At 43.3% G+C, this 23,210-nt stretch overlaps 1 protein-coding gene and 1 non-coding gene across 8 annotated transcripts in view; both read left to right on the forward strand.

The window, feature by feature from the left end:
* Nucleotides 1-8,958: 8,958 nt before the first annotated feature.
* CIT (citron rho-interacting serine/threonine kinase) overlaps nt 8,959-23,210 on the forward strand; it is a 175,291-nt gene continuing 161,039 nt past the window's right edge. For 6 of the 7 annotated variants that reach the window (XM_070769555.1, XM_070769557.1, XM_070769558.1 and 3 more), the window contains exons 1-3: nt 8,960-9,011; nt 12,160-12,262; nt 18,265-18,406. In XM_070769555.1, the coding sequence (XP_070625656.1) occupies nt 12,167-12,262; nt 18,265-18,406 (238 nt within the window). In that variant the 5' untranslated portion in view covers nt 8,960-9,011; nt 12,160-12,166. Of the gene's footprint in view, nt 9,012-12,159; nt 12,263-18,264; nt 18,407-23,210 lie in introns of all 7 variants that reach the window. The other variant, XM_070769560.1, reaches the window with a different exon arrangement.
* TRNAC-ACA (transfer RNA cysteine (anticodon ACA)) lies at nt 22,424-22,495 on the forward strand. Its single transcript has one exon. It is a non-coding gene; the product is annotated as a tRNA-Cys (tRNA).

Here is a 23,210-nt window from a genome sequence, read left to right on the forward strand (position 1 = left end):
ATCCCACAAGCCTCGTGGTATGGCCAAAATAATAATAATAAAATAAATGAAGCAGCCTGAACTCTTGATGTTGGGTGGGGCACAAATGAAATTAGTAGATACCTTAGAACTTAGTTAGGGGTGTGAGCTGGGGGGCGAGTAGTTGGAAAAGGGACCCATTTCTTATGTTAGAAAATTGTGTAGGGTGGGGCCTTCTCCATAATTTCTAGTTTCTGTTTTCAACATCAGAGAAGTGTTAAAGAAAGAAGGAGGGGTGGGAAGAGCATAAAGACAAGACCACTCTCCCACCCCACTCCAAAGCTCCTATTCTAGGGAGGAGAAGGGTGAGGTGTTAGAAACTGTGAAAACTTGAAAAAACCTGAAAGTTAGACTGTTTCCAAGAGATGTCTTGAGAGTCCCTTGGACTGCAAGGAGATCCAACCAGTCCATTCTGAAGGAGATCAGCCCTGGGATTTCTTTGGAAGGAATGATGCTAAAGCTGAAACTCCAGAACTTTGGCCACCTCCTGTGAAGAGTTGACTCATTGGAAAAGACTCTGATGCTGGGAGGGATTGGGGGCAGGAGGAGAAGGGGACGACAGAGGATGAGATGGCTGGATGGCATCACTGACTCGACGGATGTGAGTCTGAGTGAACTCCGGGAGTTGGTGATGGACAGGGAGGCCTAGCGTGCTGCGATTCATGGGGTCGCAAAGAGTCCGACACGACTGAGCGACTGAACTGAAATGAAGAGATGTCTTTAAAAGGTTGAAAAGGGAGATTCGATAGAAGATCATTGATAGAAGAGATTGAAAAAAATAAAAGTATTTCTTTTTTGGACAGATTTTTCAACAAGCCAGTTGCATTTAAAATGTCAGCTGCATTCCTATTGTTCCTATTTTAGGAAGGGGTGTAATTAAAAGGACACTGAGAAGGCTTTGTCATTTGGGGAGAAGCCCATCTATATAATTTTTGTAAAAGTCACCATTTTTCGAATCCGATTTCGCTTTTCATGCTAATACCAGATGGGCATCACCAGGTATATAATAATAAAGTCTTAGTGAAATATTGGGAGTTGCTCCGGCAACTACCTGTCATGACCACTAGATGGCGCTACTGCTCTGGTGCGGCAAATAGAGAGTAAGCAATGGTGCCTTAGCTACTTTAGAGATGAGGAAGCCACGGGTGGAAGTAGGTAGTAGTCTTCAAAGTGAAAGTGAAAGTTGTTCAGTCGTGTCCGACCATATTGTCCATGGAATTCTCTAGGCCAGAATACTGGAGTAGGTAGCCTTTCCCTTCTCCTGGGAATCTTCCCAACCTAGGGATTGAACCCAGGTCTCCCACATTGTAGGCAGATACTTTACCAGTTGAGCTACAAGGGAAGTCCAGTAGTCTCCAAGGCAAGAGCCTAAAGGTTATTAGAAATGAAATATAGGATTCATTAGACAGTGTGGAATGAATGTGATCTGGAGGGATGCCTGCATTTCATATGAAAATCTTCTATTGCTAAACAAAGAAAGTAAAAAAAAAAAAAGTAAATCACTTCATGCCCACTTTGGAGTGGTTGTTATTATTATTTTGAAATATTTTTGTGGACATGCTTTTATTTCTCCTTAGTAAACACATATCAGATGGTATTGCTCATTCCTGAGGCAGGTTTATATTCCCCATCTCCTTTTATTTTGGCTGCACCACGAGACTTACGGGATTTTTGTTCCCCAACCAGGGATTAAACCTGGGCTCTTGTCAGCGGGAGCACAAAGTCCTAACCACTGTACTACCTGGGAATTCCCTAGGAGTGGTTTTTATTTACAAAAAAAAGCGCAGAGAGTAACAAGTGTTGAAGACATGCAGAAACTGGAGCCCTGATGCCTTGTAAGTGGAAATGCAAAATGGTGAAACTCCTGTGGAAAACAGTTTGTCACTTTTTCAAATAGTATAGAATTACTGTATGATCCAGCAATTCCACTCCTAGGTATATACTCAGAAGAACTGAAAGCAGAGACTCAAAGAGATATGTGTACACCAGTGTTCATAGCAGTGTTATTCATAATAGCCAAAAACTGGGAAATAATTCAAGTGTCCATCAACAGATGAATGGATGAACAAAATGTGGTATATCCATACAATGGAATATTATTCAGCCATAAAAACCAATGAAGTACTGACACATACTATGACATGTGTGAGCCTTGAAGATAATATGCTAAGTGAAATAAACCAGACACAAAAGGCTATATAGTGCATGATTTCACTTATTTGAGGTATCTAGAGCAGGCAAACTCATAATGACAGGAAGAATAGAAGTTATAAGGAAGCTCAGAGGAGGAGGGAGTGGGGAGCTACTATGTAATGGGTACAGAGTCTCAGTTCTGCAAGAAGAAAAGAGCTCTGGAGATGGACAGTGGTAATGTTTGCATAACAATATAAATGTGCTTAATGCTGCCAAATTGTAAATTTTAAAATGGTTAAGATGGTAACTTTTATGTTATGTATACTTAACCACAAGTATAAGTGAAAAATAAAAGAGCTATACAAGGCTGGATAGTATCTTCCCCTCATGAAGAACTGAAAGGATTTATAGTGCCGTATCCCCAGGTGTTTTAATAGAAGTTGAGAAATAAAGAGAACAGTATCATTCGGCCTTTTCAGATTGACTTCTTTCACTTAGCCATATGCGTTGAAGTTTCCTCCATGCCTTGATAGCTCATTTATTTTTAGTGCCAAATAATATTCCATTGCCTGGAATGTACCATAGTTTATATCCATCTGTCTACTGAAGGACATTTTGGTTACTTCCAAGTTTCGGCTGTTATGATTGAAGCAGCTATAAACATTTGTGTGCAGGTTTTTGTATGCACAATAGTGTTCAGCATCTTTGGGTCAATACTGAGGAGTGTGACTGCTGGATTATATGGTAAGAGAATGTTTATTTTTGTAAGAAACTGCCCAACTGTCTTTCCAAAGTGGCTGTCCCATTTTGCATTGCCACCGGCAACAAAGCAGAGTTCCTCTTGCTCTACATTGTCGCCAGCATTTGCTTTTGTCTTCTGGATTTTGACCATTTGAATAGGTATGTAGTGATGTGTGTGTGTTAGTCGCTCAGTTGTGTCCGACTCCTTGCTACCCCATGGACTGTAGTGATATCTCGTTTTAATTCACATTTCCCTAATGACATATAACGGGGAGCATCTTTTCCTGTATTTATTTGCCATTTGTGTGTCTTCTTTGAGGAGGTGTTTATTAAGATCTTTGGCCCATTTTAAAATCAAATTTCTTATTTTCCTCTTGTTAAGTTTTAAGAGTTCTTTGTATATTTTGAATAGCAGTCTTTTATTGGATATATCTTTTTTCTCCCAGTCTGTGGTTTCTATTTTAATTCTCTTAAACAGTGTAGGGATTTGATGTCATTTTTTTTTTCTAGTTGTCCTTGGAAAGGAGTTGTTGTGAGTCAGGTGCCTACATTTCTTGTATTATAAATGGATTGGAAGTTATAAACACTCCTGAAATCAGTGGGCTGAAGGATTAGAGGTATGTTTTACAGTTTATGACATTTTTGAAGCAACACAATTAACTGATAAGCCCCAGTGTTATAGAAAAAATGTCTAGGATTAAATGGCAGAAAGGCTAATTGTTGTTTAATTGAATTTTGAAAATTCATTCTTCCTTGTTAGACACTGTGTCTAAGGTCAAAGAAGGCAAAAAAAAAAAAAAAAAAACCACCCACAAAAACATAGATGGGAACTCATACAAACTTGCAGAAAACATTTGGAAAATGAAGGTGTCAGAATGAAGTTCTAACAATCAGTTAAAAATGTCAAAACATTTAAAATGTATTTTGATTTGTTTGGGAGCTCTGTTGGAGTCCAGTGATTAAGACTGACTTCCAATGCAAGGGGTGTGGGTTGATCTCTGGTAGAAGAACTAAGATCCCACATGCCATAAGGTAAAAAAAAAAAAAAATAAAAATAAAAATAAAAAGTTGGACTTCCCTGGTGGCACAGTGCAGGGGAAAATGCGAGTTCAATCCTGCTCCTGCACTGCGCGGGTTTGATCCCTGGTCTGGGAAAATCCCACATGCCTTGGAGCAACTAAGCCAATGCACCACAACTGCTGAGACTGTGTGCCCCACCTATGAAGCCTGCATGCCTTAAGGCCTGTGCTCTGCAACGAGCAGCCACCACAGTGAGAGGCCCACGCACCGCAAAGAAGGGCAGCCGCACTTGGTGCAACTGGAGAAAGCCCCAAAATAAATAAGTAAAATAATTTCAAAGATGTATTCATTGGAAATTTTCGTGTCAAACATCTCAATTCAGGGCAATTTTGCCCTCCAGAGGACATTTGGCAAAGTCTGGAGACATTTTTGATTGTAACCTCTGGGAGTGTATGCTAGTAGACAGGGTAAAAGCCAGGATACTGTTAAGTAGTCTAAATACCTGGTTTGGTGGACTAGCTATTCTTTTTCCTAACATTCAGTAACATGTATAATTTAAAAAATAAGTGACATTCGTATATGACCTGGAAGCGTCTTTCATATCAGTGGTGGGGAAAACAGGTCATACCTGGGATATGGCTTGCTCTGAGAAAGCACTCAGCTAATGCTGCTTTCTAGAAACATGACTTAGAAGTTACCACTGCCAAAATAGCTTGAAGAACTCTTGCCAAAGGGACCAGAATAACTTTGTCTCTTCATACCTAGAATGGGGTTAGCTTCTCAGATACTTTTTCTGTCCCTCAAGGGGATGGTGTGTACAAAGACTCTTGAGAGTCCCTTGGACTGCAAGGAGATCCAACCAGTCCATTCTGAAGGAGTTCAGCCCTGGGATTTCTTTGGAGGGAATGATGCTAAAGCTGAAATTCCAGTACTTTGGCCACCTCATGCAAAGAGTTGACTCACTGGAAAAGACTCTGATGCTGGGAGGGATTGGGGGCAGGAGGAGAAGGGGACGACAAGAGGATGAGATGGCTGGATGGCATCACTGACTCGATGGACGTGAGTTTGAGTGAACTCCGGGAGTTGGTGATGGACAGGGAGGCCTGGCGTGCTGCGATTCATGGGGTCGCAAAGAGTCGGACACGACTGAGCGACTGAACTGAACTGAACTGACAGTTGCTTTACAATGTTGTATAAGTTTTTGCTGTACAGCAAAGTGAAATCAGTTATACATATACATGTATCCCCTCTTTTTTGGATTTCCTTCCCATTTAGGTCACCATAGAGCTTTGAGTAGAGTTCCATTTGCTATTTAGAGTAGGTTCTCATTAGTTATCTATTTTATACATAGTATCAATAGTATATATGTATGTCGATGCCAGTCTCCCAATTTTTCCCACCCACCCCACCAGCCCCCTTGGTATCCATACTTTTGTTCTGTATTCCTGTGTCTCTATTTCTGCTTTACAAATAGGATACAGTTCTTAATGTTCCACTAAGTCTAGTTTGAGTCTTACGGTCATTCCTCTTATCTCTTTAAGGTGCCTTGGAGTATCTCTGCTTATCGTCCAGTTGAATGCGCTGAGGGCAACCACGTTTCTTTTGTCTCCATGTTTTGGGTATTTGCTGTGATATACCACCTGCCCTCCCCTCTCTTATTGCCACAGTCTTCTGGCATCTCCACTGTTACAGGAACTTATCACAGAGTTTCACAATCGTTTGCCCATAGCTCTATCTCCCCACTGTAACTGACTTTTCAAAAACTGACAAGGAGGGTATCTGTTTCCTTTTGGTATCCCTGGTGCTTGGCACAATAAATGCTTTTTAAAAGATAAAACAAACGAAAGATTGAATGTAAGAACATCATAATGTCCTTCATTATGACTCTGTTATAATGATGTTCTTCCAGAATCTCCATCACAGTATTCCTCAGGGATTCACATTCTGCACAGAACTAGTAGTTGTTTCATTTTATGCAAGAACAAAGAGAAGGCGTCAGCTTTCCCGTCAGTCTAGTTTTACTGATGGTTAATTCTGTTTGGCAGTCTTAGCTTTTAGTACTGGCGCACCATTCTTGGTCCTTCCTAATTCTCTTTCCTCATATGCTTCCTGTGCAGTTACTTACTACTTTTGAAAGAAAATTGGTGGAGTTCCTGTGGTTTTTGCTCTATGTTTCTTTATTCTTCTTATTTATTGTGTATTCTTTTTTCGGTTTCACACAGGTTTTCCTAAGACCAGCAATTGTTCTAATAGTATATTAGTAGGCAGGATTCAGGGCAATATAAAATCATGCTGTTAACACTGTATTCTAATTTAGCATAAACAAGTCCCATGATTCGGGTAAAGCCTATTTCTGACACTTGAAAACTAATAGATTTGCCTGGATTAGAAAAACCAGCAACATTAGAAAAACCAGAAGCATTGACTAGATCCACATTCACATCTTTCTGAGATTCTATCAAGTCAAAAGTGGCTAAGACCCACTTTGCATTTTTCTTCAACTTACCATCCCCGAACTTTTGCTAACGTTCTTATATCATTAAAAGTCTTTCTTTTTCTTTCTCTCCCTCCCACCTCCCCTCCTGCTTTCCTTTTTAAATGTGGCCAAGCCACTCAACTCTCAGGATCTTAGTTCCCCCAGCACAGATTGAACCCAGGCCCTTGGCAGTGAAAGAGTGGAGTCATAACCACTGGACTACTGGGAAGTCCCTAGAGGTAATTCTTATTTTCATACATTTTTCTGGACTGGGTCAGCCCTTGCAACATGACAAAAGCAGAGGATGGGAAAATTTCTAACATCTTCTGAGAGGCAGGTTTCATATAGAGAAAAGGATTAGGAGTCAGATAGTCCAGGACTTCCAAACCTAGCTTCATCACCTAGAGAAAATCAACTCCAGATTATTCATGGAGTATCTTTCAGACTCAGTTTCCCCATCTATAACATGTGGATTATAATTCCTCCCTCTCAGTATTAGGTTATAGTAAAGATTAAATCGAAGAAGGCAATGGCACCCCACTCCAGTACCTCTTGCTTGGAAAATCCCATGGACGGAGGAGCCTGTTAGGCTGCAGTCCATGGGGTCGCTAAGAGTCGGACATGACTGAGTGACTTCACTTTCACTTTTCAGTTTCATGCATTGGAGAAGGAAATGGCAGCCCACTCCAGTGTTCTTGCCTGGAGAATCCCAGGGACGGGGGAGCCTGGTGGGCTGCCGTCTATGGGGTCGCACAGAGCCGGACACGACTGAAGCGACTTAGCAAAGATTAAATGAGATGTACTTGATAAAGACAAAAAGAGAGAAGGGGCTTGATAAATTGTAGCTGTCATTATTGTCCCAGGGATGAATAGCAAATTATGTTTCTGGGGAAAAAAAGTGTATTAAGCAAGTTTGTACTTTGTTTTGTACTGATGTGCGCATGAGTGTGTGGGCCTGCCTATGATAACACATTTCTAGTTCTAGTAGTGTAGGGATTATAAAAGTTCCGAAAGGACTGCCTCCCTTTCAAATTTTAAAAATATACATAAATAGAACACGTGTGTGTGTTTAGTCACTCAGTTGTGTCTAATGCTTTGCGACCCATGAACTGTAACCTACCAGGCTCTTCTGTCCATGGGATTCTACAGGCAAGAATTCTGGAGTGGGTTGCCATTCTCTTCTCCAAAATAGAACATATATACACACAACTTACTAATTATAAAACAATAATCTATTTTATTACTATAGTCAGGCTAAGAATTAGATCACAGTAGCATCCTAACTGGGGCTTCCCAGGTGGCACTAAAGAACCTGCCTGCCAATGCAGGAGACGTAAGAGACGCAGGTTCAATTCGTGGGTGGGGACGATCCCCTGGAGGAGGGCATGGCAACCCACTCCAGTAATCTTGCCTGGAAAATCCTATGGACAGAGGAGCCTAGCGCTTGCAGCCTATAGGGTCACACAAAGTCAGACACGACTGAAGCGACTTAGCAGGCAGCATCCTGACTCCCTGAAAGGACACCATCCCCCTGATAAATACTAACCTGAGATCTGCTTTACTTTCTGATTTTATCATCTGTAGGTACATCCTTCACTAAATATTTTATTTTGTTTTGCTTTTGAAATTTATATTAATGAAAACATACTTTAATAACCTATAAGGGAAAAGAAACTGAAAAAGAATATAGTATAGCTGAATAACTTTGCAGTATACCTGAAACACAACATTGTAAATGAACTATATACTTCAATAAGAAAAAGAAAACATACTTTATTCTATTGTTATGCTTTCTTCACTCAGGATTGTTTTGAAACGCATTATGTCGTTGTGTTCAGCTGTAGTTCTTTTTTATTGCTGTATGAAAACACTGCAATATAAAAAATTATCTTTCTGTTGCTGATGGATATTTGGGTTGCTTCCAGTTTTTTTTTTTTTTTCATGATGCTGTATGTTACTATCTGTACATTCTTGTACATGTCTCCTGGTGATGTTGAGACCTTTTCATGTATTTGTTGGCCTTTTGGATTTCGACTGTTTAGGTCTCTTGTCTTTGCTTTAAAATGTTCTATGAGACAGTTTCAATATCATCGGCTTTTTGTTGCAGTCGACAACCAGTCATTGAGGCGGGTGGAATCTCAAACTCAAAGCCTCAGTTGTAGCCTGTTAGCAGAGAACCAGCTGGTTTATTTAACAAAGTAACAAGTACTTTTACCTTAGCCAGGATTGGTGAACAAGATCACCAATCAGAGGGGCTGGGCTGCCTTCCTCCTTGCAGGTGGCCATGAGAGCAAGGGCCACTGCCCCAGCATTCTCCTCAGATATCCCAGACATAAACAGACGCGTCCTCAAACCTTGTATCCTTCTGCTTAACCGCCAATTTCAAACTTCCAAGACCTGCCCTGCCGGCGGAAGAAACAATTTCATTGGCCCTCTCTTTCACTTCCCTGGTCCCTTTAAGGACTTGGGCAGGACCTGGTTGAGATAGAACTGTCCATCATACGAGCGGGAACATTGATTGGTCCAGACGTGGCTGGCCTCACCCACGCCGTTCCCAGTGTTCAAACGCTGACGCGGGAGGTACTGGGCAGGGCGGTGCGCAGACGGCGAGGTACGCTGAGCGGTGAGTCTGGTCTCCCCAAGCCCAGTTCTCCCTCTCCCCACTTTGCAGACCAAGGGAAGGGCCTCCTCCACCACACCAACCCCGGCTTTGCCTCTCGCAGCAGGGAGGGCGGCGGTCCCGCCCTGAGGGTTGCGGGGGGTCGGGAAGGTCTTCCCAGGCTGGCGGTGCAAGGGCATATCCCCGTCTGAGCCGAAGTGTTGGCTGGGGAGTGCTGCGGCTAGAGGAATTTCCTTTCTCCAGCTGGGTGGGGTCCTGTGTTTCTTCTGCCCTGCCTCCTGTCGGCATTGCTAGTCGGGGCCGGCAGCGCCTTAGAATCTGTGTGACCTTAACTTACTTTGGTGTCTTCATACTCTTCGCCCCAGCCCGCCACCGCCTACTTTCTGCCTCTTTCACTCTGTTCCAGCCCTACGTGGTTTCCCAGCTACTGTTAGAGAAGCCCAGGTCTTGCCTCAGAACCTTAGCTCTGGCTGTTCCCTCTGACCCCAGGATACTTTTCTTTACCCAAATATCAACAAGGCTTGCTGCTACTCCCTTCAGATTTTGGCTCAAATGTTACCTGTTCAGTGAAGTGGTGTTGGAGAAGACTCTTGAGAGTCCCTTGGACTGCAAGGAGATGAAACTACTCAATCCTCAAATCAATCCTGAACATTCATTGGAAGGACTGAAGCTGAAGCTCCAATACTTTGGCCACCTCATGCGAAGAACTGACTCCTTAGAAAAGATCTTGATGCCGGGAAAGATTGAAGGCAGGAGGAGAAGGGGACGACAGAGGATGATATGGTTAGATGGCATCACCAACTCGATGGACGTGAATTTGAACAAGCTCCCTGAGTTGGTGATGGACAGGGAAGCCTGGTGGGCTGCAGTCCATGGGGTCGCACAGAGTGGGACACGACTAAACTGAACAGTGAAGTTACTCTGACTACACTGTTATACACACTGCTGCTGCTCTGCTAAGTCGCTTCAGTCGTGTCCGACTCTGTGCGACCCCAGAGATGGCAGCCCACCAGGCTCCCGCGTCCCTGGGATTCTCCAGGCAAGAATACTGGAGTGGGTTGCCATTTCCTTTTCCACTGCATGAAAGAGAAAAGTGAAAGTGACGTCGCTCAGTTGTGTCCGACTCTTAGCGACCCCATGGACTGCAGCCTACCAGGCTCCTCTGCCCATTGGATTTTCCTGGCAAGAGTACTGGAGTAGGGTGCCCTTGCCTTCTCTGTATACACACACCACCATGCCCCAATTCCTCCATTTGTTTTTTTTTTTTTCCTCCATTTGTTTTTTATTATTTTTTTTGAACCCCATAGCTTCCAACATACCTGTATTATGTAATTTACTTATTTTCAATCATTTGTTCAATAACTGTTTATTAGCATTTATGTCCCAGGCTATATATGTCCCCATTATATTAGAATAAAAGTCCCTGCCCTGGTGGAGCTTATATTCTAAGGGGGGTTGTTGTTGTTCAGTGATTAAGTCATGTCTGACTCTTTGTGACCGCATGGACTGCAGCTTGCCAAGCTTCCCTGTCCTTCATTTTCTCCCATAGTTTGCTCAAACTCATGTCCATTGAGTCAGTGATGCCATCCAACCATCTCATCCTCTGTTGCCCCTTCTGCTCCTGCCCTCAGTTTTTCCCAGCATCAGGGTCTTTTCCAGTGAGTCAGCTCTTTGCATCAGGTGGCCAAAGTAATGGCGCTTCAGCATCAGTCCTTCAAATGAATATTTAGGGTTTATTTTTTTTAGGATTGACTGGTTTGATTTCCTTGCTGTCCAAAGCACTAAGAGTCTTCTCCATCACCACAATTTAAATGCATCAATTCTTGGGTGCTCAGCCTTCTTTATGGTCCAGCTCTCACATCTGTACATGACTATTGGAAAAACCGTGAAGTGAAGTCGCTAAGTCGTGTCCGACTCTTTGTGACCCCATGGACTGTAGCCGACCAGACTCCTCTGTCCATGGGATTTTCCAGGCAAGAGTACTGGAGTGGGTTTCCTTCTCCAGGGGATCTTCCTGACCCAGGGATCGAACCTGGGTCTCCCGCATTGTAGGCAGATGCTTTACCGTCTGATCCACCAGGGAAGTCATTGGAAAAACCATAGCTTTGACTATACGGTTCTTTGTTGGCAAAGTGATCTCTCTCCTTTTTAATATGCTGTCTAGATTTGTCATATAGCTTTTCTTCCTAGGAGCAGTTCAGTTCAGTCTCTCAGTCATGTCTGATTCTTTGTGACCCCATCCATGAATTGCAGCACGCCAGGCCTCCCTGTCCATCACCACCTCCCGGAGTTTACTCAAACTCATGTCCATCGAGTTGGTGATGCCATCCAACCATCTCATCCTCTGTCGTCCTCTTCTTCTCCCGCCTTCAATCTTTCCCAGCATCAGGGTCTTTTCCAGTGAGTCAGTTCTTCGCATCAATTGGCCAAAGTATTAAGAGTTTCAGCTTTAGCATCATTCCTTCCAAAGAAATCCCAGGACTGATCTCCTTCAGAATGGACTGGTTGGATCTCCTTGCAGTCCAAGGGACTCTCAAGAGTCTTCTCCAACACCACAGTTCAAAAGCATCAATTCTTCGGCGCTCAGCCTTCTTCACAGTCCAACTCTCACATCCATACGTGACCACTGGAAAAACCATAGCCTTGACTAGATGGACCTTTGTTGGCAAAGTAATGTCTCTGCTTTTGAATATGCTGTCTAGGTTGGTCATAACTTTCCTTCCAAGGAGTAAGCGTCTTTTAATTTCATGGCTGTAATCACCATCTGCAGTAATTTTGGAGCCCAGAAAAATAAAGTCAGCCACCGTCTCCACTGTTTCCCCATCTATTTGCCATGAAGTGATGGGACCAGATGCCATGATCCTAGGAGCAAACATCTTTTAGTTTCATGGCTGCAGTCACTGTCTGCAGTTATAAAACAAATTTTAAGTGAGTGAGTATGTCAGGTCAGTGTTGCAGTGTTATTCCTGTTACATTGAATAAAAGTCTGATTTTTAATGTGTCACCAGACTGAGCTTCCCAAGACCCAGTGGTGGCTGATTTTTCACCTCCCTACCCCTGATATCTTGAGGGAAAGCTCAGGATCTCTCAAACCCTTCCCGCTCAAATCAGCAGAATACACTAACCTCCTCCTGTCTACTTTCATCACCAGTGGGGAGATGTTGAAGTTCAAGTATGGAGCACGGAATCTACTGGACGCTGGTACTGTTGAATCCATTGCCAGCCGGGCCTCCAGGCTGAATCTTTTCTTCCAGGTAACAGACTGGCTTGTCAACTTCGCTCACCTGTATGTGGTTCCTTGGAACCTCTTTGTGACTCAGAAGTTACAGGAATTTGTTAGAGGACTGAGGCGAATCTAGGAGAAATCTCCTTTGGTCTTTTATATATGCTGAAAGTTGTGGAAAGAGGAGCCATTGTGCCAGGAATGGGTAGTTGAACTTGCCCTGGAAGGGGGACCTTTTTGAGGATTTCACACATGTTACACTTTTGCACTAAAGTTTGCCCTTTTATTAAAGAAGGAAAAGTAAATGAACAAAGACGCTCTTTTGACTGGAATTTCTATGGGTGTAATCCTATAGAAATACAGAAATCTTTTTCATTCAAGGGATGTTTATGTTTTAAAAAAGTTTTGGTAAATACCAAACCTGTACAACCCACATTCATCTCAAGATATAGACCATTTCCATCACCCCCAAAAGGATTAAAACTTAATGTTTGAGATTTTTTTCCCAAGTAGATTTCTAATTCTTTTGTTTGTTGTAGAAATCCTTGTTTAATAAGTCAGAGAGAAAATACAGACAGTGGTGAAGGTTTAGGTTTGAATCCTGGCCTCAGAATGTGTTAGCTGTGTTACCTTGGGTGAATCAGTTGCCTTCTCTAGATCCATTTTCCATTCTTTGTATTATAATAGAAGTTATAGCACCTAATTTACAAAGTTATGAGGATTAAATGAGATAATTCATGTACTTAGTTCTTGCCCATCTTTTGGTAAGCCCTTTATAAATGATAGCGATTATTAATGATGAGTGTAGAAATAGTATTAGCTACAGTGATAATAAATTTATGTTCACTTAGCAGTAACTACTAAATAAGGCATTTTGGTAGGATTATCTGTATAATGATAAACCTAAGGTGATTTACAATGTTATATTAGTTTCACTACTAATATGTTCTTGAGGACATTTTCCCAAAGATATTGGTATTGGGGAATGTTCAAACAGATCAGAATGAGGACAGAGTGAAAGCTTCGGTTGTTCTGTGGGTCACCATTTAAGTCATGAGGTATTTTTCTCTTATGAATGGTCTATTTTTAACCTCACCTGACTGGAGCGCTACCACTTTTTAACCCATTAATTGTTTTACTCCCAAACTTCCAACTTATGACAAAATTCTTATAATGTGCAGATATGAAGAGGGACATAGACTTGCTCAGAATCACGCAGCTTTTAAATGACAAAGCCATACCCCATTTTTGGTGTGGGTGTGTTACTGCTGGGCCACATTGCCAGTGTATATCAGAGTTTAGTAAGTGTATCTTGTATTTAAATGTCATTATACCAGCAAAGATTGTGTGTAAATCCCCAATTCATCCTTTTTTTAAAACAAGTTCCACCCTGAGCCCTGAAAAGCTGTTATTTGCAAGCATAGCATAACCCTAGCACTTGCTTTAATATAAGCAGAATAAAGATACTGTTTTTGCCCCCCATCCAGCTGAAACCCCACTCCTTCTTGGGTGGGACTTGGACCTAGCCAAAACTCAGATTGGGACTTGAATCCATCATTCCTGAGTTAGGAGGGGACTTGAACGCACTGTTGTTGTTTTAGATTTAATTCAGCTGCACTGGGTCTTCTATTGCAGTGTGGGGGTCAAAGTCATTGTCTTTTAACTGAAACTGCTCACCTTGTGTCAGAACTTTCTGAAGCTCAGGTTCTTTTCAGCATGAAAATTGCAAAGAGTGAGTTTATTAGCAGAGGATGCTTGTGAGAGATACAAATAGTCTGGCAGGGGAGCACAGCACTGAGAACAAAGAGGGCTATATTTTTATAGTCAAAGAAAAAGTGGGGAGTGGAGTAGACCACCTTCCTTATTTTGGGGTTGAGTTCAAGGCTTAGGTCTTTAGTTCTCCTTTGACCCTGTGTGGTTAAAGAGGACTGTCAGGGCGCTATTTAAATCATATGTATGTTAACAGAAGAAAGGTCATTTAATATATACTAAAATATGGTAATTCATCTCAGGTTTTGATATTATGACCCCTTTCACCTAGTTTCTTTCCCTTTTCCCCTCTCTTCCTGTCTTGACTACCTGCAGAAATGCTGTTCTTCAAGGATCATTAACTCCTTGACTTCATGTAACAAGATTCAGACCTGATATCTATTGTCTTGTGTTTAAACTATTGGCACCTGTGGCTTGAGTGTGCCTGGCAAATGGATGCATCTGGTCTTCCTTCAGGGTAGTGTAGATTGTTACTGAGGTCAAAGTGTCAGTCGCTCCTTTGGGTCCAACTCTTTGTGACTCATGGACTGTATGAAGCCTGCCAGGTTCCTCTGTCCATAGAATTCCCCTGGAAAGAATACTGGAGTGAGTAGCCATTCCCTTCTCCAGGGGGAGCTTCTCAACCCAGGGACTGAACCCGGGTCTCCCGAATTGCAGGCAGATTCTTTACCATCTGAGCCATCAGGGGAGATTGTTGCTAGGTTACTGGGTTCTTTTCTAGAGTGATCATTAGCTTATAACAGTCTCCCAAATGCCCTTAAAATTCCCTCTTGTCTTTAATCCCCTTGTGGGATTTCTAAACTAACTGATTATCCCACTTTATCCCTATCCCAGTGTCCTTTTAATGAGGTTTGGTTAGAGAGTAGTGGTTTTGTTTTCCATGTAGATAGGGTCTCAGTTTCTACTTGACAGTAAGTACCTCCCCAAGAGTTCGAGGTCAGTGGTTGGCAGTCTTTTAGATTTTTGAGCCAGCAAAATTTTACAAATTTGCTAGGCTGACTGAGGTTTGCCAACTTTGTATTTTGCTAAGTAAGGGATGTAAAAAAACACAAAAAAGAAAACGCTATTATCTTCTGGTCCTTTTATTTCATAAAGAGAGGATATTTTAAAAAAACACCAAGAGGGGAAGGATGTTGTTTCAGAATAAAGGACCATTTTACAATTTGAATACACTTAGCTTTATAAAGAGTCATCATGCAGTGTTCACTTTTTCTTACTTTATGACAGATGTGAAAACTTTGTTAAGACTCAGTACTGTATTTGGGAACTGCTGCTTAGTCTAAACTCATCAGAGGAGAGAAAAACTAGGAATCTTATTTTCCCAGGAAGTGGCAGAACTCTACAGTGACAGATAGTGTGGTCTGACTCAGTGCTTCACAAACCTGGCTGAGGTCTGACTGTTTTGGGAGGAGGTGTTACTGAAATATATTCTTAGCTACAGACTGGTAAATTCTAATTCAGTAGGTTGGGGATGGTACCTGAGAATCTGGTTTTTGGTTTTTAGTTAAGTTCTCCAGGTGACTCAAAAGTAGTCGTGTTACTGAGCCCAGGCTTGTTCTGCTTGCCACAGGGCAGGCCAATAAATCAGGATATGAGTTGTTGGAACAAGGAATAACTATTTTAATTGGAAAGCTAGCAGATGGAGAAGATGGCAGACTGGCATCTCAGAAAACCATCTTCCCTCAGTCGGAGTTCTGGCCCCGTTTATATACAAGAGGGGGAGGGGCCCACTGTGGCACTGACCAATGGCTGAGCAGGACCAACGAAAGTGGCTGATTGACAGTTGCTCACTAACGGTTGCCTGCTTGGGGAAGGGCCCACTGTAGCACCGACCAATGGCTGAGCAGGACCAGCGAAAGTGGCTAGTTGACAGTTGCTCACTAATGGTTGCTTGCTTGGGGGAGGGGCCCACTGTGACACTGACCAATGGCTGAGCAGGACCACCCAAAGTGGCTGATTGACAGTTGCTCAGTAACGGTTGTTTGCTTGGGGAGGGGCCCACTGTGGCACTGACCAATGGTCAGCAGGACCACTACTGGTCGCTTGCTTGGGGGCAGGTCCACTGTGGTGCTGAGTAGGGCCCCTATAGCTTGTGCCTGCCTCTCAGCTATTGCACCCAGAGTAGGAAGGTGCCACACAACACAAGAAAGCGGCAGGGTGTGAGGAAGTCTGGGCTGCTCTAGTATCGTCCTCCGGCTCTCAGTAGAGCCTGGTTATCTGAGGCGGCAGACTCTGTGGCCTCAGCTGGCTTCACTGGTCAGTTTGTGACTGATGAGGTGGCTCAGGAGCAGGCATCCTGGGAGCGGAGCTCCCGTCTGCCACTTGGGGACTGGGTTAGTGGTGGGCGTGGACCGACCTGGTGGGCTAGGTTCAGCCGCGTGCAGAGATGTAGTGGAGTGACCCCTGCTTTAATGGTGTGTGCTGGCCAGTGCCAGGGAGCGGGCAGGAAAGGGCCCATCACGCTTCTGGTTCTGGCTGAGGAGGCTGCTATTGGGCTGTTACAGTCAGTTTGTTTCTGTCATCCAGGGCTGTGTAACAAAGCGCTCACAAAGTTTAAAGCAGCTATGATTTACTTTTTCTTACCATTCTGTTGGTTGCCTGCATGCAACTAGGGGATTCTTCTGCTGGGGTCACTCATGGGTTGTGTTGAGTTGAGAGCTTGGCTGGGACTGAAACATCTGGGTGCCGACTGCGGACTGGGGTGCCTCAGTTCGTCCAGTGACCTCTTCTCCAAAGTCTTTTGTTACTCACTCAGTCTAACCTGGGGCTTGTAATTTTTCTGTGAATAGTACATTGGCCCTAAGGTCTCCGCTGCAACTACTGAACTCTGCTATTCTATTTATAGCACAGAAACTCAGACAGTAAAGAATCTGCCTGCAATGCAGGAGACCTGAGTTCAATCCCTGGGTTTGGAAGATCCCCTGGAGAAGCAAATGGCAACCCATTCCAGTATTCTTGCCTGGAGAATTCCATGGACAGACAGAGGAGCCTGGCAGGCTACAGTCCATAGGGTCGCAAAGAGCTGCATGAGACTGAACAACTAACACACACACACACAGCCATAGATGATGTGTAAATTAATAGGCATGGCTGTGTTCCAATAAAGCTTTATTTATAAAAACAGACAGTGGGTGAGATTTGATTGTCACGTGGTCTAGCCCAAGCTTCTTAACTTGGCAGCTGGCTTCCCCCAAAAAACAAAAGTAGAAGCTGCCAGACTTCTTAAGGGCTGCATCTTGAACTGGCACTGGGTCACTTGTGTTATGTTCTGTTGTTTCACATGAGTCATGGCGACAGCAGATTCATGGGAAGAGGAAATAGACTCTGACGCTTGATGGATGCAGTGGCAAGTGCTTTTAGAGTTAGAATTGTTGGTGGCCAGCTTTGCAGAGAGAACTGCATATAGTCCGTGGCACATGGGATTCATTCCTCTAGACCAGGGGTGTGAACTCATGTCTTGGGTGGCCAGACAGTGAGTGTAAAGGAGTCAGATGGGCCAGATGGAAGAGCTGTGAGTCGAGTCTGCAGTGAAGTGCCGAACACATCCACTTTCTAGAGGCGCAGTGCTCCTCAGCTGCAGCTCAGCCTCCCCAGGCAGGAATGTGGTACGGTGTTGCCAGATCTGCCTGTGTATCATGAGAAGCCAAAAATCCCCTCCCCCGGCCCCTTTTCTTTTGGTGTGAAATCTCATGATTTTTCAATATTGGCAGATAAATTATTTTAAATACAACAGGCCAAACAAAACATGTCTGTGGGCTAGATGCAGTCTGCCAGTTTGCAACTGTTGCCTGAGATCATGAATAAATTCAGCTTCAGTGCAGTCACTCCATTCACACGACCCTTTATGGTTTGAGTGAATTAAAGAAACTGAAGTTATGTTAAACAAACCTGTAGGAACACAGGGAGGAAGAGGCATTCATTGTGTCCTCCTGAAGAGGCACGGAGATGTGACGGGACCAGCAGGGTCCAGAGTAAATGTCCCCATGAGCCTCAGACTACTAAGACAGAGGAACTGTTTCTTATTCATGGCGTGCTGGTGAAGTTTTTCTCCCCAGGTGCAGGAGGAAGAAGCCCACATACAAGTGATAACTTAATGACTGTCAATGGACGTCACTTTAAAGGATGAGGCCACCAAATTCCGCTGCTAGCGTGTGTCGTGAGCAGTTAGTTGAGTTGGTGGCTTGCAATTTACTCTGCGTGGATGTTATTGATCAAAGCTTTTCATTATTGACAGTGTCTCCATCTGCTGTTTGCTGTTTTTAGGGGAAACCACCCTCCATGACTCAACAGCAGATGTCTCTTCTTTCCCGAGAAGCGATATTAGATGCCCTCTTTGTTCTCTTTAAAGAATGCAGTCAGCCGGCTCTGATGAAGATTAAGCACGTGAGCAACTTTGTCCAAAAGTGTAAGTGTGGGGAGAACTTTTTCTTGAAAATTGTCCTGCTTAGTGAGAATTAGAAGGATACTGGAGGTGGGATGCGTTTGTGGTTGGAGGGAGTGGGTAGGAATTTCTGCTTTAGATGGACCCAACTTCAAGGTCAGCTTCCACCTGCCGTTGCTAGGAGACCGGATGAATCAGGCCTCTTGATTGTGAGTGATAGAAACTCATCTCAAACTAGCTTAGGCCAAAAAGTGAATTAAAAAAAAAAATTATTGAGTATAGTTGATATACAATGTTGTGTTACTTTTACTGTACAATGATGTGATTCAGTTATATATATATATATATATATACACACACACACTCTTTTTCATATTCCTTTCTGTTATGATTTACCATGGGATATTCAATATAGTTCCCCGTGCTATACAGTAGAACCGTGTTGTTTATCCCCAAAAGTAAATTTTTTTGGCTCATGAAACTGAGAGTCCAGGGATGGGTCAAATTTTAGGCATGGCTGGTTCCAAGGACTTAAATGTCTCTGGCTCCTTCATTGTATTCACTCAAGGCTGATTATTCATTAGGCATTGTGAACACAGTGCTTAGCATCTACAGTATTCACAATTATTGTAATTAGTTTAATTTTATTTTAAAATCATAAAAAATATGGGTATAATAATCTGTAATGATTCTGGATTATATTCATCTTTATACCAATGTGGTCACAAAAATATATATATTTGTATAAATTTTTTTTTTTTTTTTAATGGAGCAAGGTGCTGATGAAGGCAAGTGCCTAGGGACTATGAAAGTCATAAACTGGCCCTGCCCTCACCCTGTTCTTGACTCTACCTGACTTGCACGTGGTGGGGAAGTTGGCTGCTTGCTGGTTCCTAGTTTTGTATTTTTTCACCTGCCTCCAGTGTTTCTTGACCAGTGGCGATTTCTCCTCCCCCAGGGACATGTGGCAGTATCTGGAGACAATTTTGGTTGTCTCAGCTGGCAGGGAGGGTGCTCTTGGTAGCTAACGAGTGGAGCCCAAAGATGCTGATAAACATCCTGCAATGCACAGGATGGCCCCCACCACACAGAATTATGTGGCCTCAAAGGCGTACAGTACCAAGTCTGAAAGGCTTGTGAAAACCACGTCTCACATGACTTTCCAGTGTAACCAACCACCCTAAAATTTAGTGACTTAAAACAAGAATCATGATTCTGTGGGTCGACTAGGCTTCGATGAGAATTCTTCCATTCCATGTGACATGGGTCAGGATTGTGGGCATCTGGGCTGGAATGGATGACCCACCCATTGTCTGGCGCGTTACCTAGAAGGCTGGGCTCCCCCAGGACTCTGAGACTAGTAGGCCTGTGTCTCTCTCTGTGAAGTCTCAGAGCTTCTTGCTCTCCATATGGCTGTTCTGTGTGGTCTCTCCATGACGGGTCAGCCAACTACAGCCTGGGATGCCTGCTTTATAAACAGAGTTCTCCTGGAACGCAGCTTCACCTGTTCCCTATGGCTGCTGTCACATCACAAGGCGTTTGAGTAGGTGTGACCATATGGCCTACAACACCCAAAATGTTTACTGTCTGACCCTTTGAGACAAAGCTACTGACCCATGGTCTACGCTGTCACTCTAGCAGAGATGTCTAGATGTCCTCCATGGCAACTCAAGGTTTCCAAATACAAAAGTGGAAGCTGCCAGGCCTTCTCAGGGCTTAGGTCTGGAAGGGACATAGAATCTCTTTGGCTGCATTCCATGGGTTGCAGTGAGGCAGTGGGGCCACCCAGATTTCTTGTGCCGGGGAACAACAAAGCACATGCATTGGGCACTGTCTTTGGCTGCTGGCTGCCCCACTGTACCCAATGTGTATCGTGTACTGTCTCTATTCATGCAATCTCAGGGAAGATTCTCATTGGCTCTGGTTTGGGTCACTTGCCCATCCCTTGACCAGTCACTGGGCCAGGGTGTGAAGTATTGTGATTGGCCTCATGTAGGTGCCCAGGGGTCCGGGGCACCATGATCACTGGGACCTCATGGAATGGGGGATGTGCTGTTACCTAAAGGACCTGGGAGTTTTGAATGGATGAAACCAATGTATGTCTAGTAAGTGACATCGGTGTTTACATGTAACTTGTTTGTTCTCAGTGTCCTCATCTGAACGATGGGGGAAATGGCGTATCTGATACAGGGATTGAATGAGATAGTGCACAGTCCAGGCTTATGTTGCCTGGCACGTAGAGACACTCAGTAAATGTTGCCCAGTAATGATAACCGTAAACCTCAGTGTTTAACATATTGTGTACCTTTAACTTTAAAATGCACTTGGCATATTTGTTCATGATTCTGTATTTGTTTGAATAAGCTCCCACCTTATTTTGTTGAGTATTTAAACTCTCAAATAGGGAGTAGGAAGGGAAGGAGAAGCTTGTGACAAGACTAATTTACTGAGCTTTCAACATGCACCTTCTTGAGATTGCCCTCCAGTTAGGATCATCCTTTAAAGCAGTGGATCTTCTAGACTCATTCAGTAATCAGGAGACTAGACTTGTGAAATGTAGATTTTTCTAATAGATTTCTCTTTCAGGAAACTGTTTCAGATTTTTAAAGAGGCTTCCTGGAGAGGATGGTTGAGAGATTATGATTGGAAAAGGGTGATTGCATTAGTATGTTTTTTTCCCCCCTCTTTGAGTTTCTGTTTTAGAATGTAAGCTTCATTTTTCTGTGGGAAGAAGGGTCCAACAGCTGTTACCACATAAGTTTCTTGAAGCTTGCCATAGAGATAGAAAATTTCTTCTGGGACTGTTGGAGGAAGTGAGACAGAATAATACAGCCCTGAAGCAGTGCCCCTAGTTTGGGCCAAGGGAGGGCAGGGAGCTGGCATTTGGGAATCAGGGAGGAATTCTTCGTTTCTTAATTGCTAAGCTAGCCTTTTTGCCTAAAACTGGGTCTGGTACACAGAAGGTGGGGCTTCCCGGGTTGTACAGTGGTGAAGAATCCTCCTGCCAATGCAGGAGATGCAAGAGACATGAGTTTGATCCCTGAGTCAGGAAGACCCCCCTGGAGAAAGAAGTGGCAACCCACACCAATATTCTTGCCTGGAAGATTCCATGGACGGAGGACCCTGGCAGGCTACAGTCCGTGAAGTCGCAAAGTGTCAGACATGACCAGGTATGCATGGACACACACAGAAGGTGTTTAATAAATATTGGTTGACTGATTATTGCTAATAAACAGAATAAATAGCAAAATGTTAAGCAGTGTATCACATATTTTATGTAAAAAATAAACAAATGTGATGTTAAAACATACAGACAAAAAAAAGTGTTGATAATCGTTAAAGTTGGACTTTTCTCGGTGATTTGACAGTGGCTGAAATTTTACCCTCTTTCAGCTACATTCACTGCAGGCAAACTCTTCTGTATGTTCACAATCTTAGTACTTTGGGCAAAACACTACTTTTAAGTTCCTCCGCGCCGCCCTCCGCCCCCCACCATTGTAAGCATAGTACAAAGTTCCTTGTAGCAACATGGATGGACCTAGAGACTATCATACTAAGAGAAAGACGAATGTCATATGATATCACTTATATGTGGAATCCTAACAGCTGATACAAGTGGACTTATTTACAAAACAAATGAGACTTACAGACATAGAAAACAAACCTATAGTTACCAAAGTGTAAGGTGGGGAAGGAATAAATTAGGAGTTGGGATTAACATATACACACTGCTGCTGTTACTGCTGCTAAGTCGCTTCAGTCGTGTCTGACTCTGTGCGACCCCATAGACGGCAGCCCACCAGGCTCCCCCATCCCTGGGATTCTCCAGGCAAGAACACTGGAGTGGGTCGCCATTTCCTTCTCCAATGCATGAAAGTGAAAAGTGAAAGTGAAGTCGCTCTGTCGTGTCCAACCCTCACGACCTCATGGACTGCAGCCTTCCAGGCTCCTCCATCCATGGGATTTTCCAGGCAAGAGTACTGGAGTGGGGTATCATTGCCTTCTCCAGTATACACGCTACTATACATAAAATAGGTGACTTCCCTGCTGGCTCAGATGGTAAAGTGTCTGTCTACAATACAGGAGACCCAGGTTCGATCCCTGGGTCGGGAAGATCCCCTGGAGAAGGAAATGGCAATCCACTCCAGTACTATTGCCTGGAAAATCCCATGGACAGAGGAGCCTGGTAGGCTACAATCCATGGGGTCGCAAAGAGTCAGATACGACTGAGCGACTTCACTCACTTCACTCACTCATACATAAAATAGGTAACCAATAAGGACCTATAGCAGAGGGAACTATATTCATTATCTTGTAATAACCTATAATGGAAAAGAATCTTAAAAATATATATATGTAGCTGAATCACTTTGCTGTACACCTGAAAACACATTATAAATCAACTATATTTCAATAAAAATTAAAAAAAATACAAAGTTAAATATAAAAGATCAGAATGGAAGGAAAATCCCTCAAAATCTTACCTAAGATAACCACTGTTAATGGTTCAGTGCATAGTATTGCAACTTTTCTTTTGTCCTTATAAGATATTTATTGTGGAATTGTTCAAACATAGCTTAACAGTAAAGAGACAAGTGTCATAAACCCCCACATACCAATCAAGTAGCTTGAACAATGAACCCTTTACCATGTGTATTCTAACATTTTTTTGTTCAATTGCTCAGTCGTGTCCAACTCTTTGTGACCCCATGGACTGCAGCACACCAGGCTCCTGTGTCCTTCACTATCTCCTGGAGTTTGCTCAGACCTCATGTCCTTTGAGTTGGTGATGCCATCCAACCATCTTATCCTCTGTCACCCCCTTCTC

This window comes from Bos indicus, chromosome 17 (genome assembly GCF_029378745.1).
Source record: "Bos indicus isolate NIAB-ARS_2022 breed Sahiwal x Tharparkar chromosome 17, NIAB-ARS_B.indTharparkar_mat_pri_1.0, whole genome shotgun sequence".
Taxonomy (NCBI): Eukaryota; Metazoa; Chordata; class Mammalia; order Artiodactyla; family Bovidae; genus Bos; species Bos indicus.